This window comes from Choristoneura fumiferana, chromosome 3 (assembly GCF_025370935.1).
Source record: "Choristoneura fumiferana chromosome 3, NRCan_CFum_1, whole genome shotgun sequence".
In the NCBI taxonomy this organism is placed as follows: Eukaryota; Metazoa; Arthropoda; class Insecta; order Lepidoptera; family Tortricidae; genus Choristoneura; species Choristoneura fumiferana.
Window position 1 is genome coordinate 10,519,989 of NC_133474.1, and position 18,791 is coordinate 10,538,779.

The window sequence follows — 18,791 nt, forward strand, 5'->3', positions numbered from 1 at the left end:
ATTGTGTGTATCAGAGTCACATGATTTCGAGCGTGGTAATTTCGAATGAATGATATTCTTGTTACAATTCAAAACTAAATTGTAATAACAAAAAAACTCCTCTCGCGGTATTCAATCTGAGTTAGTCACGGACGCTTATACATATGTCGTTTCGTCATGGATTTTAGTTATATTACTAGTATCAGTATATCACTTTTAATTACTTTTCACGTGACTTTGGCCGACTGGAATCTAAATAATTGTATAATTAAAGAAAAATCCTCGCTAACTGATTAACAGACTGTTCTTTGCCCATTTTGTATACCTATTTAAGGTCCCTTTAAGTGAATGAATACTTAAGAACAGATTTTGTGGAATTTACGCGGGGTAGTGAGCTCTGCTTCTCAAGGAAGTATTATAATAATCTCGTAAAAATCAGCAAAGAGCATGTCAGATACGCCCAGGATAGGGACTCCGTAGCAATTACGAAAAATCCCATGCATACTACATTTTAACGTGTAGTTGTTTTACCATCTGTACAATTTTGTACGGGATTTTCCAAGTAGGAAAATTTTATAACTTAGGCTGCTATTTTCTCTCAAAGTACTAAGAAAGCTCAAGCAAATTAAGCCGCTATAATTTTCTTTGTCGATTTGACATATTTACTCACATCATGATTTTTTTTAAACTTTCAAAGCAACAGTTTAGCTTTAAGAGGGGGGACGCTCGACTTTAACAAAAATTTGCACTTTAAAATGAATATTGCGCAAACGAATCACTTCTATCGTCAAAATCGTCTTATAACCCCGCAATGATGATACTTCACACTAATAAGTTCATATTAAAAAAACCGGCCAAGAGCGTGTCAGACACGCCCGATATAGAGTTCCGTAGCCATTAGGAAAAAAATAAGCAATATTTTTCTAAGGATTTCGTATTTTATACGGAATCTTCCAAGTTTAGGTATATTTTATACCTTAGACTGCTATTTACTCTTAAACTACTAATAATTCTCAAGCAAACTTAGCCGTTACAGTTTTCCTTGAAAGTTTGATATATTTACTACCATCCTGAATTTTTTCAAATTTTTCCAGCCACCGGGATAAATTTTAGAGGGGGGGACGCTCGATTTTAATGAAAAATTGCACTTTAAAATTGAATATTTCACAAACAAATCACTGAATCGAAAAATCTTAATCTTAGCAAACCCCTGATGGTTTTAAAAGACCTATTCAACGATACCCTACACTATAAGGTTGGATGAGAAAAAAAAACACCCCCACTTTACGTCTAATGGGAGGTACCCTAAAAAAAATTTTTTAATTTTTTATTGTACCATTTTGTCGGCATACCTTACATATATATCCGTGCAAAATTACAGCTTTCTAGCATTGATAGTCCCTGAGCAAAGCCGCGGACAGACAGACACACATGGCGAAACTATAAGGGTTCCGTTTTTGCCATTTTGGCTCCGGGACCCTAAAAAACATCCCCACTTTTTACATCTATGGGAGGTAGTCTGAATACTTTTTTCCTCGTTTTCTTTAAAACCACTTTGTCGCCATAATTGCTACATAATATTCATACAAAAATTACAGCTTTCTAGCAGTAGTCTCTAAGCTAAGCAGCAGATGGACGGACGGACAGATGGAAAATAGCCATGGCCACAGAATATCCATGGGGTTATATATTTTTGCCATTTTGGCTACGGGACCCTAAAAACGAATGTATCCGATCTCTAAAATAATATGGTCTATGATTATCTCGTACACGACTGCAGCGGAGTGCAAAAGGAAAGATATGTTTATGTTTTTGCCATATTTTTTTTCAAATAGTACTTTTTTAGACTGGATATTTTTCAAAAGGAATAAAGCTCTAAATAATTTAAGGGTACAACTATAAGAAACTTATACACCATGAGTCCTAGAGATCATAAGCACATATTATGTATATTATGTACCCTCGGAGGTCTGTATCAGGTTCGTAGTATCGCTACGAACCAAGAGCTGGGCACAAGCGGCCCTATAGTGATATCACAACATGAGCAAGCGATGGGATCTTTACGACCATTTGCCTCAATTGATATTATTATTGTTTTTTTTTATTATAGAACTGGTATTTAATGAAGCAGCATCCACTGGAAATTTTTCGGTTTTTTAGTTATTTTGCGTTGTAAAATTAAGTATTTTCCTTCTCTTGCGCCATTTTATATATCTAATAATTATAAATTATAACTAAATTGGTAAACCGTTTTTTTTTGCTAATATTCCTCATTGTTAAATACATTTACTTAATGAAACTAAAACAGACAAACACTATTTTAAACCTCATCCGTTGTTATTACGATTAAGATTTAAACAGTACAGATTGCGGTATTGTAACATACCTAACCGATATGAATACCGAACCAAAAGTGTATATAAATAAACCGTTATGTGACACAAAGCACCGGCGAGGCCTACAAGAGGGCGCCAGTGGCGAGAAGGGATGCGGCGCGGGCGCAGCCGGCCGTCGCTGTTATACGAGCGATGTTTGGATCTTTCGTATCAACATGTTGCTGGCTTCCGCCGTGCACGAAGCGACGTACGAGTACCTTCAAAAAGAACCAGTCGTTCGCTTGATATCGACCGGACCGTGCTCGCCTCGGGCTATGACTTAACACGCATTTCTATGGCACAGGGCTCACGCTGGCTCTTAAGAGTTTTTTTTGCACGTCGGCCAATGACCAGTCCGCCGGCCGGCAAAATTCAGCTCCGCGAGGCAGTCACGTGCCCGGGGTGAGGCGGCGCGGGCGGCTCGGGCCTCGCCGGTCGCCGCCGCCGAACCTTCGCCTATAAGATGCACATTCGCCGCGCCATAGGTATGGAGCGTGCTGGCCGCAACGACGGGCCTCCGCACATTACACTCTATCGCTAACTTCTCATATTTAGTGAATAAGACTTACTAAGTGCCATGTAGGATGTCTCACAGCAGCCTTAGTAATTGTCATTACGACAGCTACCTCCCGTCCGATTCATCCCTCGAGACGGATGCACTCAACCGGCATTGGTAAGTGTTACAACATTAAGCTTACTATTAAGCTAAATAAAAAAATAGTTCTGTACTTTCCGCTGCACTTTTTTATATGAATTGTTAAACTTTACTAAATCCAAGAATTTTCAAAGCTAACAACACGATTTTTATTAAGTAAGTATAATTAAATAACATTTCGTTTAAACATACGTGTGTACATTGCTAGTACTTGTCCTTCCCAATTGAGAGATCCAAGTACGTTGAGCACGGTTTGGAGCAGTATTAAAATGTAGCCCAAACTAAGGCAAACAATTACAGTAAATATAAGTACATTAACTTAAATTTAATCCAATTAATTCACGCAAAGCACGTTTACTTACCTTAAAAAATGTTAAACATTTATGTTACCAGTTCGTTACCCAATCCTAATGCAATTATATTTAGCGATCAGATACGGTTACTTCGCAATCGATGTGCAATATTAAAACTTCCACTTTAATATACTTATATATGTTTACAACCTCACGCTTATATACATTTATTTATACCGAAACTCTCTTGTCAAACCCGTAAACATAAAATAAACGTGACAGTTACCATACAGTTTCTTGAATATTTAATTCCTGCACAAGAATTATAATTATATTGATTAGACGCTTCTGTATAATATTTTATGCCTAACATCTCAGTGATTTCAGCTTCCGCAATGAGTCACAATTCCTCGGAATATAATGTTGTGTATTGCGAAAGGTTCGGGTATCAGGCGCACGAAACGATGATGTCGTCTATCCATGCGCGTTCCGTGCACGTCGTGAATTAACATAATAAATCAACCTCACGCATCGTATAGCGTCATCTCGACACTCAAAATATTCCTCTTCCATGTGTACAGGGCCTGATTTACCCACAGGCTAATAAGGCTAGAGCCTAGAGAGCGCAAGGACCAAGGGGGCGACTGGCGCGAAGCTGAGCTGAGATTTACTTAGAACTTAATTTGATTGAGAAAAAAGAGGTCATCAAATCAGTGAGGAATTATTGTTGCTGGGGGCATATTCGTAGTTAGCCTAGGGTGGTTAGATGTCTAAATCAGGCACTACATGTTGGTTCTTTTAAAAAGGATTTGTTTTTACCGGGTACTTTTCCAAAATAAAATACCGGTATCATTCACAGACTGGTTTTGAGGTATCAAATAATATTGGCACAACCGTTACGATAGCTATATTTTTAATCCTTACAGGTTTTGCTGTTCTCTTGTAACAAGGCGATAGGTACGAATTTAAATTACTAATTTTCCTGTAATCGCTATACCTACGACTTAGTAGTACATTTATGTCGATAAATTCTCTGCACAGCCATGACATTTAAGATTTATAATGCCGTGATAATCTAAGCCATGTCAATATGGTAGTAAAGGCGTACATAAAATACCCGCGTAGTGTGAGCATGTAGGTAGGTAGTGTCCAATGTGACCCACATAAGATCAACAATCCGCGAGCTCACATCTCACGAGGCTTGCCGCGGCCGCTGCCATGTTCGCCATAAAACAAGCATTCCTCCAGCTTTGCGAACTCGCGTCTACGTTTTGTACATCCATTTAAAGGTTTCGATTCGAGCATAAAATGCTTACCTACCGATAAATTCGAGTCAACTTTATCACAAGGGAATAAAGTCTTGGTTGGTGGTCTTGGTGGTGAAGCCAACAAACTGTTTTACAGTTTGGCGTATTACTGTAAATATATTGTTATGATGTTTTTATTTATTAGGGGGAAAACGAGCAGGCGGGAGAGCCTGTAATTTTGTTCGTCTGTTCGTCAGTCAATAAGTATATCCGTCTGCCTTTCTTTATTTGTTTGATAAATTTATGTCCTGTAGGTAGGTATAGATAATTATTTGCTTTGCATGATTTAAATTTATATGATTAACGCGAGCGAAACCGCGGGTAAGAGCAAGGTTATAAATAAATTAGTAACGTTGTTGCCAGGATGCATAGCCTCAAAGACCACTGTCTGGTCTAAGATTGAGTGGGATTTATTATTCTTAAATATTTTTGCGTTGAAATAGCTAATAAAGAAAAATAGGTTTTAACTTCATCTCAATTGTAATTCATGGATGCTTATTGTTCAATTATTAGAATATGCAAAGTGTCTTATTGTTAGTGGGCACATGGGTAATCAATCATCCATTGTAGATATACTTACCTACCTACTACATAAACCATTGTTAGATAACTTTCAATATTTTGTTCTTAATCGCCAATATTACTACGCAATATGCACTGAAAGACATGATTTATACCCTGGTTTTAAAAATAATCGTTTTTTTAGGGTTCCGGAGCCAAAATGGCAAAAACGGAACACTTATAGTTTCGCCATCTGTCTGTCTGTCCGTCCGTCCGCGGCTTTGCTTAGGGACTATCAATGCTAGAAAGCTGTAATTTTGTACGAATATGTATGTAAACTATGCCGACAAAATGGTACAATAAGAATTTACCTCCCATAGACGTAAAGTGGGGGTGTTTTTTTTTCTCATCGAAACTTGTAGTGTGGGGTATCGTCGTGTGGGGATTGCCAAAACGATTTTTCGATTCAGTGATTTGTTTGCAAAATATTCAACTTTAAAGTGCAAATTTTCATAAAAATCGAGCGTCCCCCCCCCCCCCTTTAAAATCTAAACTGGTGGGTGGAAAATTTTGAAAAAATTCAGAACGGTAGTAAGTTTATCAAACTTTCAAGGAAAACTATAACGGCTAAGTTTGCTTGATAATATTGCTATTAGTAGTTTAAGAGTAAATAGCAGCCTAAGGTATTTTATACTTAAACTTGGAACATTCCGTATAAAATACGAAATCTTTAGAAAAATATTACTTACTTTTTCGTAATTGCTACGGAACCCTATTTTGGGCCTGTCCGACACGCTCTTGATAATTAGTATCTAAGGTAACGGCGCCTATTACCGTGGTACTTAAGGAAGTTTTCAAATGAGTCCCAAAAATTAAGGGTATCAAAGCTCCTTAACAAACGAGAATATTTTTTTTATTTAAGAGCGTTTATTGAACTTTCAGTGTCTTAACTTTTTGGGCTCGTTTTAGTTATTAGTATTTGATAAAATAATTATTGAAATCAAAATACCCAAATCTTCTATTACCGTGGTAATGGACAGGCTGTGATTCCATTACCGCGAATTGAGCTTCTATTACCGAGGGTATAAAAAAACGGCAATTTTCTACCATCGGTAAAAGGAACCCGACACATGTTTTGGAACTTAATACCGAGGGATTAAAAAGGGTAATGGCTTGGTTCTGTATAATAAATTGTACATCAAATATTTTTTGAGAAAATTAAATAAAAAACTAAAGTATGATTCGAATAGTGTATCCAGCCCATTGTATATTATTATGCTTATGCCACCAGTTATAGTTTGATGTATGCATGCTGAGTAAAAGTCACAACTTTATCTAAAAAATCTGCACTTACGGTACCCTAAATGTGAATTATTTAACAGAAAAATAAAATGTCACTCGGTAATAGGGACTTCTTTAAGAACCTATTACCGACCCAAAGACAATTGAATGGTCGGTAATAGATTCCCAAACATTCTATTACCGAGGGTTATGCGATCATACCATCGTTAATTGGCTTAATTTGGAGTATTGTAAAATCTAATTCCGACCTATAAAAACTATAGGATAGAGTTGTGTTTGAATTACAAATCAAATATACTTATTACATCCTTGGCATATAACCAAAATTACATAACTGGTAAGTAAATATAAAATTTCATCGCAATATTTAAACAACTTGGCAAAATAACGGTTTCTATAGAAACTACAAATTCAGTATTGAAGTTTTTGCTAAAAATTAAGAGTTTGTTAATACTTTTCATACCACGGAAATAGTTTTTTAAAAGCGTGAATAGATCAAGATTGAAATAACTGCAACAATTTATAAACGATAATTTATACCAAAAATAAAGCTTGAAGAACCAAAACTACCACTTTAACTATTACCGTGATGTACCACGGTATTACAATCAACAGTTAAAAATGGCGCTATCGCCGCTGTATTTTATTTTCCATTTTAACCGTATTTCCGGGCCAAAAAATGTACAAAAAGTATTCAGAACTCGTACAAAAAACTATAAAAAGCCATTTAAAAACCATAACATTAGTTCAATTGCCATAAATATTTTGTAAAACACTAAATAAGATTCGAGTCTGCTTGTATGTGGTGTCACGCGTTAGTATGGCAAATCCTCTCCCGTCGGTGCCATTTCGAAAAATCACGAATTGCGAGATGTTTGATTCATTCACATACACTAGCGCTAATAGATCCGTGAGTCGACTAAATAAGCTTTTATCTTGTAAAATATATTTTTTTAAGAAATCTATCGGTTTGATTATAAAATGCGTATTTTAAATTGCCGCGGTGATGACCGTCGATTTCGATACCCCCGGTAATAGGCGCCTTTACCTTAGTTGATAATTTAACGTCAATTATAATTTTATTAGGACTTGCCCCAAATATTTGTGCAAGGTTTTTTAATATGATTTCCTGGGTTACATTTTTATCTACCTATTAAAGAATAAAAAACATAACCACCAACGGTGCAATATTTCTTAAAATATAAAGTATTTAAATAACCCCTACCCCGCTGGGAATACATGGACACCTTACTTTTATCAGGAAAATAATTGCCAATTTTTACAATCTATCTAATAAGTTCAATTTATACATAGAATCGCCGATGTGCGTTGTAATTTTAATATAATAAGTAAATTTAATTATAAGTTACGTAGCTGAGCCGCAAGTAATCTTATTAAAATGTAGGTAACGTGACTACCAAAGTTTGTTTGTTTCTTTTAAAATAAACGTATAACTTTACTTATAAGTAGTTGAGTATTTGCACTACCAAAACATTAATGAAATTATGAGCAATCTATAACATAAATAATTAATGTATTAAATTTCTCATTTGACAGGAATGGCCGCGTCTCACAACAGGCAGAGGGGCCCTCGCGGCGGAAAAGCAACCTACACAATGCCATGGCAGCAGACATGGACACATCGTGGGGTAACATTGTGATAGATTTTTATTTAGGGCGTGAATTTAAAACATTTAAATGAAAACATTCTTAGATTTCAAGCCTCCTAATACATCAAGTCTCCTAGTCTGCCCTTATATTTAGGACACGCAAGCAAAAGCTTATCAATGAACCGGAAAATAAAGCACAAAACTGCTGGTAAAATTTACTATGTACGAGTAAATACAATTTCAAGTAACGTACTTTAATTTACATCGCGGTACATTATTAGAAAGGAAGAAAGAAAAACATTTATTCGTGACATTTATAAAGCAGATAAAAAGAAACAAGGAAGTGGAGACAAATTTTGTCACGATTAGCGAAGTACAAGAGCTTTTTCACTGTATAAAAATTATGTAACATTACCTTCAGTCGGTCAAATAGAAATTTTGTATCACGAAACTCATATTTTGATTTATTTCGTGACTATTGCATTTCGTCTGACTTTATTACTTTTGTCACATATCACAAGTGAACGTACCTATTTCGTTATTACTTCGAAACACTTGACTATGTATGTCATAACGTTAGACACATAAATTATGATCCATATATTATAGTAATTATTAAGATGTAAGTATATTAGAGCCAGATGAGCGATAGATGACTACATAGCTGACAATGGTAACTACTAAGATTATAACGGTTTTGGCTATCCAAAATATTCCATCGACGCGAACATTTAGTACATGTATAAAGTTTTATGACTTACATCGGTCTAAATCCAATGTCATGCATGAGTAAGTTGAGGGTTTAAATTATGATGTTTTAGACATCATGGAAAGTTTTAATTGTTCCTTGAATAAACAACTGGTTTCAAGTAACACACTATAACTGAACTTAATGATGGCTCCGAGCGTAGGAACGGGCAGATGTCTTTAGAGGACAGTTGATGGTTCACATGACATGAACAATACTATATTAAACTGAATCGATTGCTATCACTTCATTCAGTCCAGTCTCGCGTAACGCTCGTGTTTGCTCCTCAGATCGCCCCGCGCACATTGAAGGGAGATATAAAAAATACTCAACGACATCCTCTATTTATTCAAAGAAAGCCTTGTCTCATCAGAGCGAACACGTGGAAAGGTAAGCATAATTAAGGATTGTACAACAACAAAAGAATGACTCATAAGATTAAATCAGACTACAGCATTGTCTTTGTTTTTAGGTCGTGGTGGTACGCTTGTTGTCAAAAGTGCCATCAAGAAGAACCCGGCATTCCCTCGTGGGAACCACCACATTGGCAGAAGATATGCCCATATCCATTATGCCCATCGTACCGGCAATTCGCGCAGACCTTATCTGTATTCATCATTGGTAAGCCATAGCTTTCATAAGGATGTATCAATTAATTAAAGAATAGAAAGTTTATGCAGTGAGTTGTCTGTAAGTGAGATGGCGTGTAGCCGAACCGTATTGATAGTATATTTTGCCAGGTATACTGGTATGGGTGGGTGTATGGATCATCATGGGCGACACCGCGGCGCCGGGCGGGCAGCTGTTCATGCTGGCTGTGCTGACCATCGCCGCGCACTTTGGTGGCTGGCTCATGGTCAAGATCACGACGCTGCCAGCGCTCATCGGCATGCTCATCGTAGGAATCGTCATGAAAAATGTCGGTTTCGTAAACTTTGATGAAGATTACATGAAAGTCTGCTCTTTCATAAGGTTTGTACTTGTATTATCCCTTCCTAATTTTTAGGTTAAGTAGTTACTTATTTGCTTGAGCTTAAAAAAATGTATATAATCTTTTTTGTAGAGAATTGTATATAAGTAGATTACTCAAGTATCAGAACGTTTTTTGCTATGGACCACAGTTTACGGGTTATTTCCGAAAAACTAAAAAAGGGACCCCAACCTGGACTCCACCTGTTTTCTTCAACCCCACCCTTCAATACTTTTAGTATGTGGTTTAAAACACAATTCCCAACAACTATGCCAAAATTCGCTTATACACGAGTTTTTCCCCTGAGAGGCAGTTTTTGGTCTTCTTTGGGTGGGCTACTGGGTGTATTCATAATAAAAGAAAATCGCGAAAAAATAATTAAGAAAAAAATTTTTTTTTCCAGGAAAACGGCTTTAACTATCATTTTAACACGAGCAGGTTTAGATTTGGATCCTGTGGCAATGAAGAAGTTTTTCTTTACCGTTATTAAACTAGCCTTGGTGCCGTGGACTTTTGAGTGCGTGCTGTGTGCTCTAATGGCTCACTACTTTCTCTATCTACCCTGGGACTGGGGTAAGTTTACATTCGCTATATCAAGAATAAGTAATTTATTAACAGGTATCTATAGCGATCGGCAATTTTCTTGCCTGAGCTATTATCGGGTATCTAGCCGTGACTCTACGTATTTATCTAATGTAGAATATATTTACACCATCAACATTTTTTTCTTTATTGATTAAATAGCAATTACCGGACTTTGTCTTTGCGGTGTATTTGTTTATTGTTGTCAAACAGGTAATCTACCGTTTACCAGATAAAAAGTAGGTAACTAAACTTTTTCAATGCCAAATTTCAATAAAATTCAAATAGGTACTAGATTCGATTAATTTACTGTGGGGAATTAAAAATCAAATAAAATTAATCAATGGGTGGTGAAACAGCCCCTTAATGTATGTGATGTGTGTGTTGTTTTAAGGAATCAGATTCAGAGTCCATTACAAAGTCATGGCTTGACTCTTTATATTATTAGTTTCATCATCCCAGCCTATATTGGGAACTTCACACACACCATTGAATTGCTTCGCAGGTTTGTGCAGGTTTCCTCACTATGTTTTCCTTCACCGCAAAGCTCGTGGTAAATTTCAAATGTAATTCCGCACATGAATTTCGAAAAACTCAAAGGTGCGAGCCGGAGTTTCACCCACGACCCTCTGCTTGAGAGGCGATAGGTCAAACCACTAGGCCACCACGGCTTTTTATTAGTTTACCTAATAGCATTATGTAAGTTTATTTATACCTACCCTTTGATGAAAAGAACTGTCACGCCAGGTTATACTCAGTTAGATATCAAATTAAGTTCGTAGCAGGCATTTGTAATAGGTAGTTTTTGAAAAACCTTCTATAAGTACACGGTTCCACTTCATTCAAGTAATGCCTGGTTTTTAAAAATATGTACCTATCTATTTATCTATCTAATACCTTTTAACGAGCAATTCTTGTATGTATATATATCCATAATACCTTTAAATGAGCAATATATATATAGTAGCTATTTATTTATTTATTTATTTTTGATATATTGTTTAGGTAAATTTAAATTTTTCGGTCCTTTTATCTTTCCATTGTAGCGTCTACTCTTGTTTCTGTTGTCCTTTCAATCGTTCAAAGGTTAACTGGAAGAGATCCATTTAAGGGATAAGTTCGCCTATGTACATCTCTATCTCTTGTTAATTTTAATTTTCTTGCTATTATCTCTGGGAAAACGGTTACTAACGAGTTTTAGCCCGAACAAAGCTCGGTCGCCCAGGCACTTTATTTAAAATGCTGTCAATGTTCGTTCTTTTTGTTCTCTTTTAAAATATGGCTTTTCTGTCCTAATTAATAGGACAATTTCACCAGTGTCAAGGTAAGCTCTCTTTGAGAGGGACGTTGTACGGTGATTGTAGTTAATAGTGATTGTAGTTATGACATGCAACTTTGTGATCACTGTTCACTGTTAAGCTTAATCGCCGCATAAAACACTATCAAAATGATACTTCAACTAGCCAAAGGAACAGAAATAGCAAAATTAGATATTATCTACATCCGCCATGTTCGAATGCTACAAATCGAATTCCGTCAATGTTCGTTGTCAATGACCCTTACCAATTCTGAATTGAAAATTCTCGACATGGTAAATGTTATGTGAAACAAATCAACACAATACAATACCAGTACGTTGCAACTACAGATTTCTTACCGGAACGAGTCAATAACTGTAAATATTTAATGCCTGTTTTGGATATCTATATTTTCCGTTTTAACGTCTGTTCATTATATACTAAAAACTCATTCGTTGAAGCAATGAATTCATTGAAGAATATTTTTTTATTACAGCGTTCCTCCTAGGCTCAATAGTAGCAGCTGTGTCACCCGCCGTGATTGTGCCATGTCTGTTCCGCCTGCGAGCCAAGGGTTACGGCGTGTCCAAAGGAATACCTACCTTGGTACTCGCTGTATCTGGTGTCGACGACGCGGCCAGTGTCGCCGTGTTCGGGATCGTCTCTTCCATAATGTTCTCATCATCGTCCATGACTATGAATATAATTCAGGTACGTGTTAATGATATGATATCTATAAATTAAGCGGGTCACAATTACTTGTGTTGGCGCTTCGTACAACTTGTAAACGTTTGGGTGATCGAAGTACAACAATCTATTGTACGTACAGTCACCTGCATTAATATCTACCACATTGGAGCGTGCAAACATATCTGACACGTGACCCGTCCTACCGGCCCTAGAAATTGAGACGTGTATAAATCTTCTTTTATCTTTTCATTGTAGTGTCTACTCATGTTTCTGATGTCCTGTCAATCGTTTAAAGGTTAACTGGAATAAATCCCTTTAAGGGATAAGTTCACCTTTGTACATCTTATTATCCTGTTATCTATTAGTTTCATGTGTTTTATTTATTTGAAATAATTTACAACTACGGGCTTACAGTAAGAACCAATCGTTTTTATGTACAATGAAGCGTTATACAATATGAATATAGTACAATGCTAACCGTGGCCATAGCGCTAAATCGACAGTTGTGGAATTCTAGACTAATCCTTTTACGGCAGTGCCTACGACCATTATATGAGCAATAAAAAACATCTTGCCGTGTCAATTTACTGTTTTCATTTCTTTTTTAGGGTCCGCTGAGTATAACAGTTGGTATATTATTCGGCGCCTTTTGCGGGTACTTGGTGAAAGTGGTCCCGGAACGCAACGACGCATTTTTGGTGCCGCTGAGAGTCCTGATGTTGCTGTTTGGTGGGCTGGTCTCTGTCTTCGGCTCTGAAGAAATCGGTTGGGGAGGGGCGGGTTAGTAAAAGTTCAATTATAACATCACCATCTGTGCAACTAAGCTTAGGTACGTATGTCAAAATTTCCGAAATGATCGAAGTCCAAAAAATAACAAATAATTTTCGTAAGATGTTGTTTGGGAGACGTTGTTATTTGTGTACATTTTCATTCAATATCAAACTTATAATATAAGTATATGTAGTAAAAAAATAAAGAAAATAATTTATTGAATCAGGCGTTACTTTGCTAAGGTCACGGGTGAGCAAAGAAATTCTTTTAGTTCATTTAAATAAGGAAAAGACAAAGTACCTAACATTTTTTTTAAAGTAGGTTGGTACGTACTTAAATCGACATTGTGGCGTTCCTTTGTTTTGTTGAACATTTACAAACTGCCGTTGGGATGTACGTAGTCCATAGCTAATGTGTAAAAGTGTTTACGGGATTGGATCGCTACGATTGATTGTTTTCCGCATTGTAGTGCTTACCTTCTCATGAACAATGCCTTGTTATAAGTAAATGCGACCATTCGTAATTAGCGGAAAGGAAGAAACCAGCATCGAACAGAATATTATTTTAGCAGCCGTTTTGACCTAAGCGCAGGCATACATAGTTGGATTTTTAATGCTTTTTGCCAATCCGTGAGCCGAATAGTGAAAATTAATTCCAGTGTATTTAATGAATTTGCAACTAATCTATTTATATTTATGTTTCAAACAAAAGAAATCCAAATAAAATCATATTTAAAAGTTCAAAAACATTTAAATATTAATAAAATACAAGTTGATTGTTCAATCTTTTTAACGACCCAAGATGAGGTTTCGCAGTATTAAAAAATATGGCATATTTTACAAGGAGTCTTAAGTTCAAATTACAATGCATGTTATTCGTATCTAATGGACACCTTTTCGTTCCGAATTCAAAACCTCTCTGCTTACTGGAGACTTTTGATCATTGTCTGGCATTCGTAAATTTCTGGTGACTAAAGATGTAATGGCGACTGGACGTATATTTTTTTAAGTAAAGGTTTTAAATGTGACTATTATATTTGTTTCTTAATAATCAGATTATATTTTATTTTTTTGTGTTTGTTTTGTAAATAGGTATATGTGGTTTAGGTTTGTGGATATTCTAACCTTTAAATTATGTTCTTGCTGCTGAGGTGAAAAGTTGTATGTGTCACACGAAACCAAAGTTTTTTTGCATCTCGTGTGTTTGAATTCCTCGCTGCTCTCAGGATTCTACGCTCGTGATTCATTTATAGACTCCTTTGCTTACTCGGGATTCAAAATCAGTACCTACTCGCAGCAAAAAACAACTTTGCTCTCTTGTTGCACAAATAACTATTTCATCCCAATTGCACGTCAATGGTGTTATTCCATGTCTGTGTACATACTAAAGGACAAATGGTCTAAATTGTTCTTACTGGAGTTATGGATTTACGTATAGTTTTTTCTCCCCAGGGAGTCATACTTTAGTTTTAAAATTTGCAAACAAGAGAGGTACGTCATTTCAAACTAAGGAGGTTTCAAGCCAGCCAACGTTTTATTTATACCATTTTTTCCTCGTAGTGTGATCAAAATGGTTGTTTGTATTACGCACGGGCAGTAAGGGTTCGGCGTCGGGCTTCTAAATAGACTTTCGCTAGTAATCCCCTTCTTACGGCCCTTAATGCACACTATACTATTTTCTGTTGAATAGTGACATCACTATCTTTAACGTTCCAGGTCCTCTAGCGGTAATCGCATTCGGCTTCTTCGCCTGCAAGAACTGGTCAGAGCAAGGGTGGGAGCTAGATGACAACCCGGTCGCAACCGCTTTCGAAATCTTCTGGATGTTTTTTGAACCTATGCTTTTTAGCGTGACTGGCGCTCAAGTAGTGGTAAGAACTGAAGTTAACAATAAATCAATTATACCGTACTACTACTATTACAAAAATGTTTGTAAGTATGTGTTTGCGTGCGTGAATGTGTGAGTTTGTGTGATTGTTTGCATGTATGTGTATGTCTGTTACTCTTTATTTTACTGACTGTATTTTGTATTGTATTTATCTGGCCTTTTTATTACCCACTGAATATAAAGATACATTCATTAATTTCCAGGACTGATAAAAAAAGGCTTGAATTAAAAATTATATTTTTACCCAAAACTTATTTTATTTATTTATTACAACCTTCAACAACAAATACACTTTTTGTGAGTTCAATTTAATCTGTTATAGATTGCCGACTTGGAGCTCCACCTGGTTTTGGTCGGAGGCGGTATCTTGGTCGGGTGTATGATTCTGCGCGCAGTCCTCACGAGCACCATCGCCGTGAGAAGTAATCTCAACATGAAAGAGAAAATATTCGTGGGACTTTCGTGGATGGCCAAAGCTACTGTTCAGGTAATCATAATTTTAATCAGTTAATTGTTAATACCTATAATAAACACTGATTGTGACTGTAACTGATTCATCAACGGCCAGTCCAAATCATTAGACCTAGAAAGCTGAATTATGCAAAATGTTTTCTTTTATGGTCCCACATGAGGACTCTCGGAAAAAGACTTTTTCCCTTTCCCGTGGGTCAAATTCAAAATTCAAATTCAAAATTCAAATGATTTATTGAGTAAATAGGCCGCAATGGGCACTTTTACATGTCATTTTTTAAACTACCAGCGCTTTCGGAAAGACCATCATTGCCAAGAAGAATGCGCCGCAAGAAACTTGGCAGAAAGTATTTTTTTCATAATAATATAATTACAAATAAAATACTTAAAAACTATATTATACAATTAAAGAAAAAAAAATACAGGGATGTATGGGGTCCCTTAGTTACAATACTAAACACTAACTATATCTAAACTATATCTACGTTCAGTGGAAGCGTAGAATGCTTCCACCGTCGTCGTTTCGCGTCGACCGAGGCGATCGACGTCTTTTTTGCTCTCACTGTGTTGACTTAAAGCGTTTTTTGATCGGCTAAAGTCGACTCCTCGTCTATAGTGGGTGACCCTTAATTCACTAACAAGGTATTAAGAACTGATTTTATTTTATGCAACAGATACCAACAGAGTAGGGATTTTTTTCACAGAAGTAATCCCGTTGTTGTAAACTAGTGTTAGCAAGAATCCATTCTTTCATGTCGATGGCACTAGTCTGTTGCACATCAAATACAAGGGCCCACGGCTAGGAACATAACAACAGCCCGGACAAGAATATTGCCGATGGTCATATAATATAGACCTACATAGTATTAGTAAGTTGACCCCTTTTTTTGATGACTTTTGAGCTCCTGTAATTCTGATTACACATTTATATGAAAATCTGAAAAATCACAGGCATACATAATGAAATTACGTCTACCTACTCTATACTTACAAAATTTCATCTACTTCTGTTGCCTAGTTTTCAAATGAGACCGGAGCTACGTTTGTATGAAGAATGGATCGAAGAGACATCTCTTTACCTAAATGTAGCTGATGTCAAGTTATCCCAGTCCCAGGCTAAGTAGACAAATGTAGTAGTGAGTCAGTACAGCACTCAGCATGCACTCAAAAGTTCACTGCAATAACCACGGTATAGAGAATTTTGTAAGTGAAGCAAGGCGCGGAAGTAAGCTAGTTAAGAACAACTGGCGAGCCTGAAAATAAAAAATATATTGTCTCACTTTGAAGAAGAGCCGTGAATCAAAAGGTGCGAAGTCTATGTAGATCTGTATTATGTGACAGTAAGAGCATTGAAAGTAATTCTTGCGCTAACACAACTTTACCCTGACCTACTGACCGCCGCTATCTACTTATTTAGGTATTCTGCTATGTTTTGACGTTTAATTTATTTCTGTAATTTCTTATCAACTAATACTTATGTAATCATTTTATAGGCTGCATTGGCTCCTGTAGCATTGGATGAAATTAAAAAGGCGGCTGCCCTGGCTGGCGTGGCCTTAGACCCCACCCTAGAGAGATATGCGGAAACCGTTATCACTGTGTGCATCTTATCAATTGTGATAACTGCTCCCCTCGGTGCGATTGTCATTACCATCACGGGACCTCGGCTTCTCACCAAGACGACCAAACCTCCGGTGCTAGAAGGTAAGCATCATTCTTTACTGACATTATTTATCGGTCAGGTAAACTATCTCTCGAGATAAGTAAATTAATTTTGACATTTTAAAGTTTTAGCTACTAAACTACCCATAGTAATAAAACAATAAAATTCACGATTCCATACTCTTGAGTTAAACCGTTTAATTCTGAATTGAAAAGTCATGTACTACCTTCCTATAGATATACAAAAACATACGAAGTAGGTACTTAAAATAGAAGAAGTAGGTACGGTAAAGTAAAACACAAGTAAATAAATAAAATCAGGGCATTGTTTCTGTATTTTAACAAAGTTTTAGTTCAAACTATAAAGGTAAGGTGTACATAAAATATTTTTTTTTATCAAATTACCTACTAGAAGAACATCAGTGTGTTAGTGCGAAGTTCCCTGAGTTAGCTAGTAGCATTTATTGCTTGTATACTAGGCTTGTATTATATATTAGAGGTAGAGAAGAATTATGCTGCGTATTGTTAGAGAAGAGGAAACCCACTACCCAAAACGATTTACGTTATTAGGATACTGATGATAACTAGGTTGCTGAGTAGTCGAATACATTAGAGACGGACTGTCACCAGCACGCACAGGGGCAAAATATTGCTGAGCATGGCCCGCTTGATAATAATTAGGATTTGTATTAGGAGGTGTATTACTAGGGTATTGATAATAGCCGGGACGTTGAGTAGTAGGATACTGATTAGTATGACCAGACTGATTAAAGCGTGGGTATTGTTGATAGCCAGGAGTCACGATACCCGGATATTGTTGTGCTTGGCCAAACTGTGAATTACTAGGGTTCTGCTTACTTGGATAACCAGGATGTTGATTGGTGGGATACTGCGGTACCTGACCAGGCTGATTATTATGTTGGTACTGATTATAAACAGGAGTTACAGCATTAGGAGCGCTAGGTTGTGCGTAACCAGGCCGGGTGTAATTAGGGGACTGATGATTACTAGAGCCTGGGTTATTAGGATAGTGTGGTATTTGGCTAGGCTGAAAATTACTAGGATACTGACTGAAGCCAGGGCCTTGATTAGTAGGATAATATGACGACTGGCCATGTTGAATATTATTTTGAGGATACTGAAGGCTAGGATTGCTATTGCTGTAAGACGGATAAGATAATAATTGATCCCCTGGATATTTAGCGGGAGCACTGTTGAAACTATATTGACTGTAACTCGTTGGCACTTGCGCGTGTCCGAATTGTCCGGGAATCGTCGTTTGTCTATTTACTCTTCGATGACCTTCTGCTCGATCGAGGTTCGGAACGATATCTTCTGTTCTTATTTTATTATCTTTAGGCGTGTTCACAGCCAAAAATCCGTTATTTGATTGTTTATCTTCATGTTGAACAAATGTTACAGGTTCAAAAGATAACGTTGGTGCAAATTCATACTCCGGTTTGTTTTGAATAGATATTTTAAATAACATTAAAATCACTAACACAACTAACCTTAAATTTCGTATTTCAAGCCAAATCATTTTGACGACTAATAATATAATTTCATTGGGACGGAATATATAGACTTCGTATATCTGATAAACTTTGGCCTACTTTATCTTTGTTGTTTCTGCTCAAGAATGATTTCTTCTAAAGAGTTGCTATCAATGTAATAGCAACTCTGAAGTGAC

The 18,791-nt window shown here is 36.6% G+C and overlaps 1 protein-coding gene across 6 annotated transcripts in view; it reads left to right on the top strand.

Annotated features, from left to right (window-relative positions):
- The window catches only part of LOC141426536 (sodium/hydrogen exchanger 9B1-like), a 65,854-nt gene that overhangs the window by 44,882 nt on the left and 2,181 nt on the right, over nt 1-18,791 (top strand). For 5 of the 6 annotated variants that reach the window (XM_074085521.1, XM_074085523.1, XM_074085522.1 and 2 more), the window contains exons 3-12: nt 7,970-8,061; nt 9,061-9,160; nt 9,243-9,391; nt 9,511-9,742; nt 10,144-10,313; nt 12,117-12,331; nt 12,919-13,090; nt 14,797-14,951; nt 15,291-15,455; nt 16,933-17,143. In XM_074085521.1, the coding sequence (XP_073941622.1) occupies nt 7,970-8,061; nt 9,061-9,160; nt 9,243-9,391; nt 9,511-9,742; nt 10,144-10,313; nt 12,117-12,331; nt 12,919-13,090; nt 14,797-14,951; nt 15,291-15,455; nt 16,933-17,143 (1,661 nt within the window). Of the gene's footprint in view, nt 1-2,590; nt 3,028-7,969; nt 8,062-9,060; nt 9,161-9,242; nt 9,392-9,510; nt 9,743-10,143; nt 10,314-12,116; nt 12,332-12,918; nt 13,091-14,796; nt 14,952-15,290; nt 15,456-16,932; nt 17,144-18,791 lie in introns of those variants that run through there. The other variant, XM_074085526.1, reaches the window with a different exon arrangement.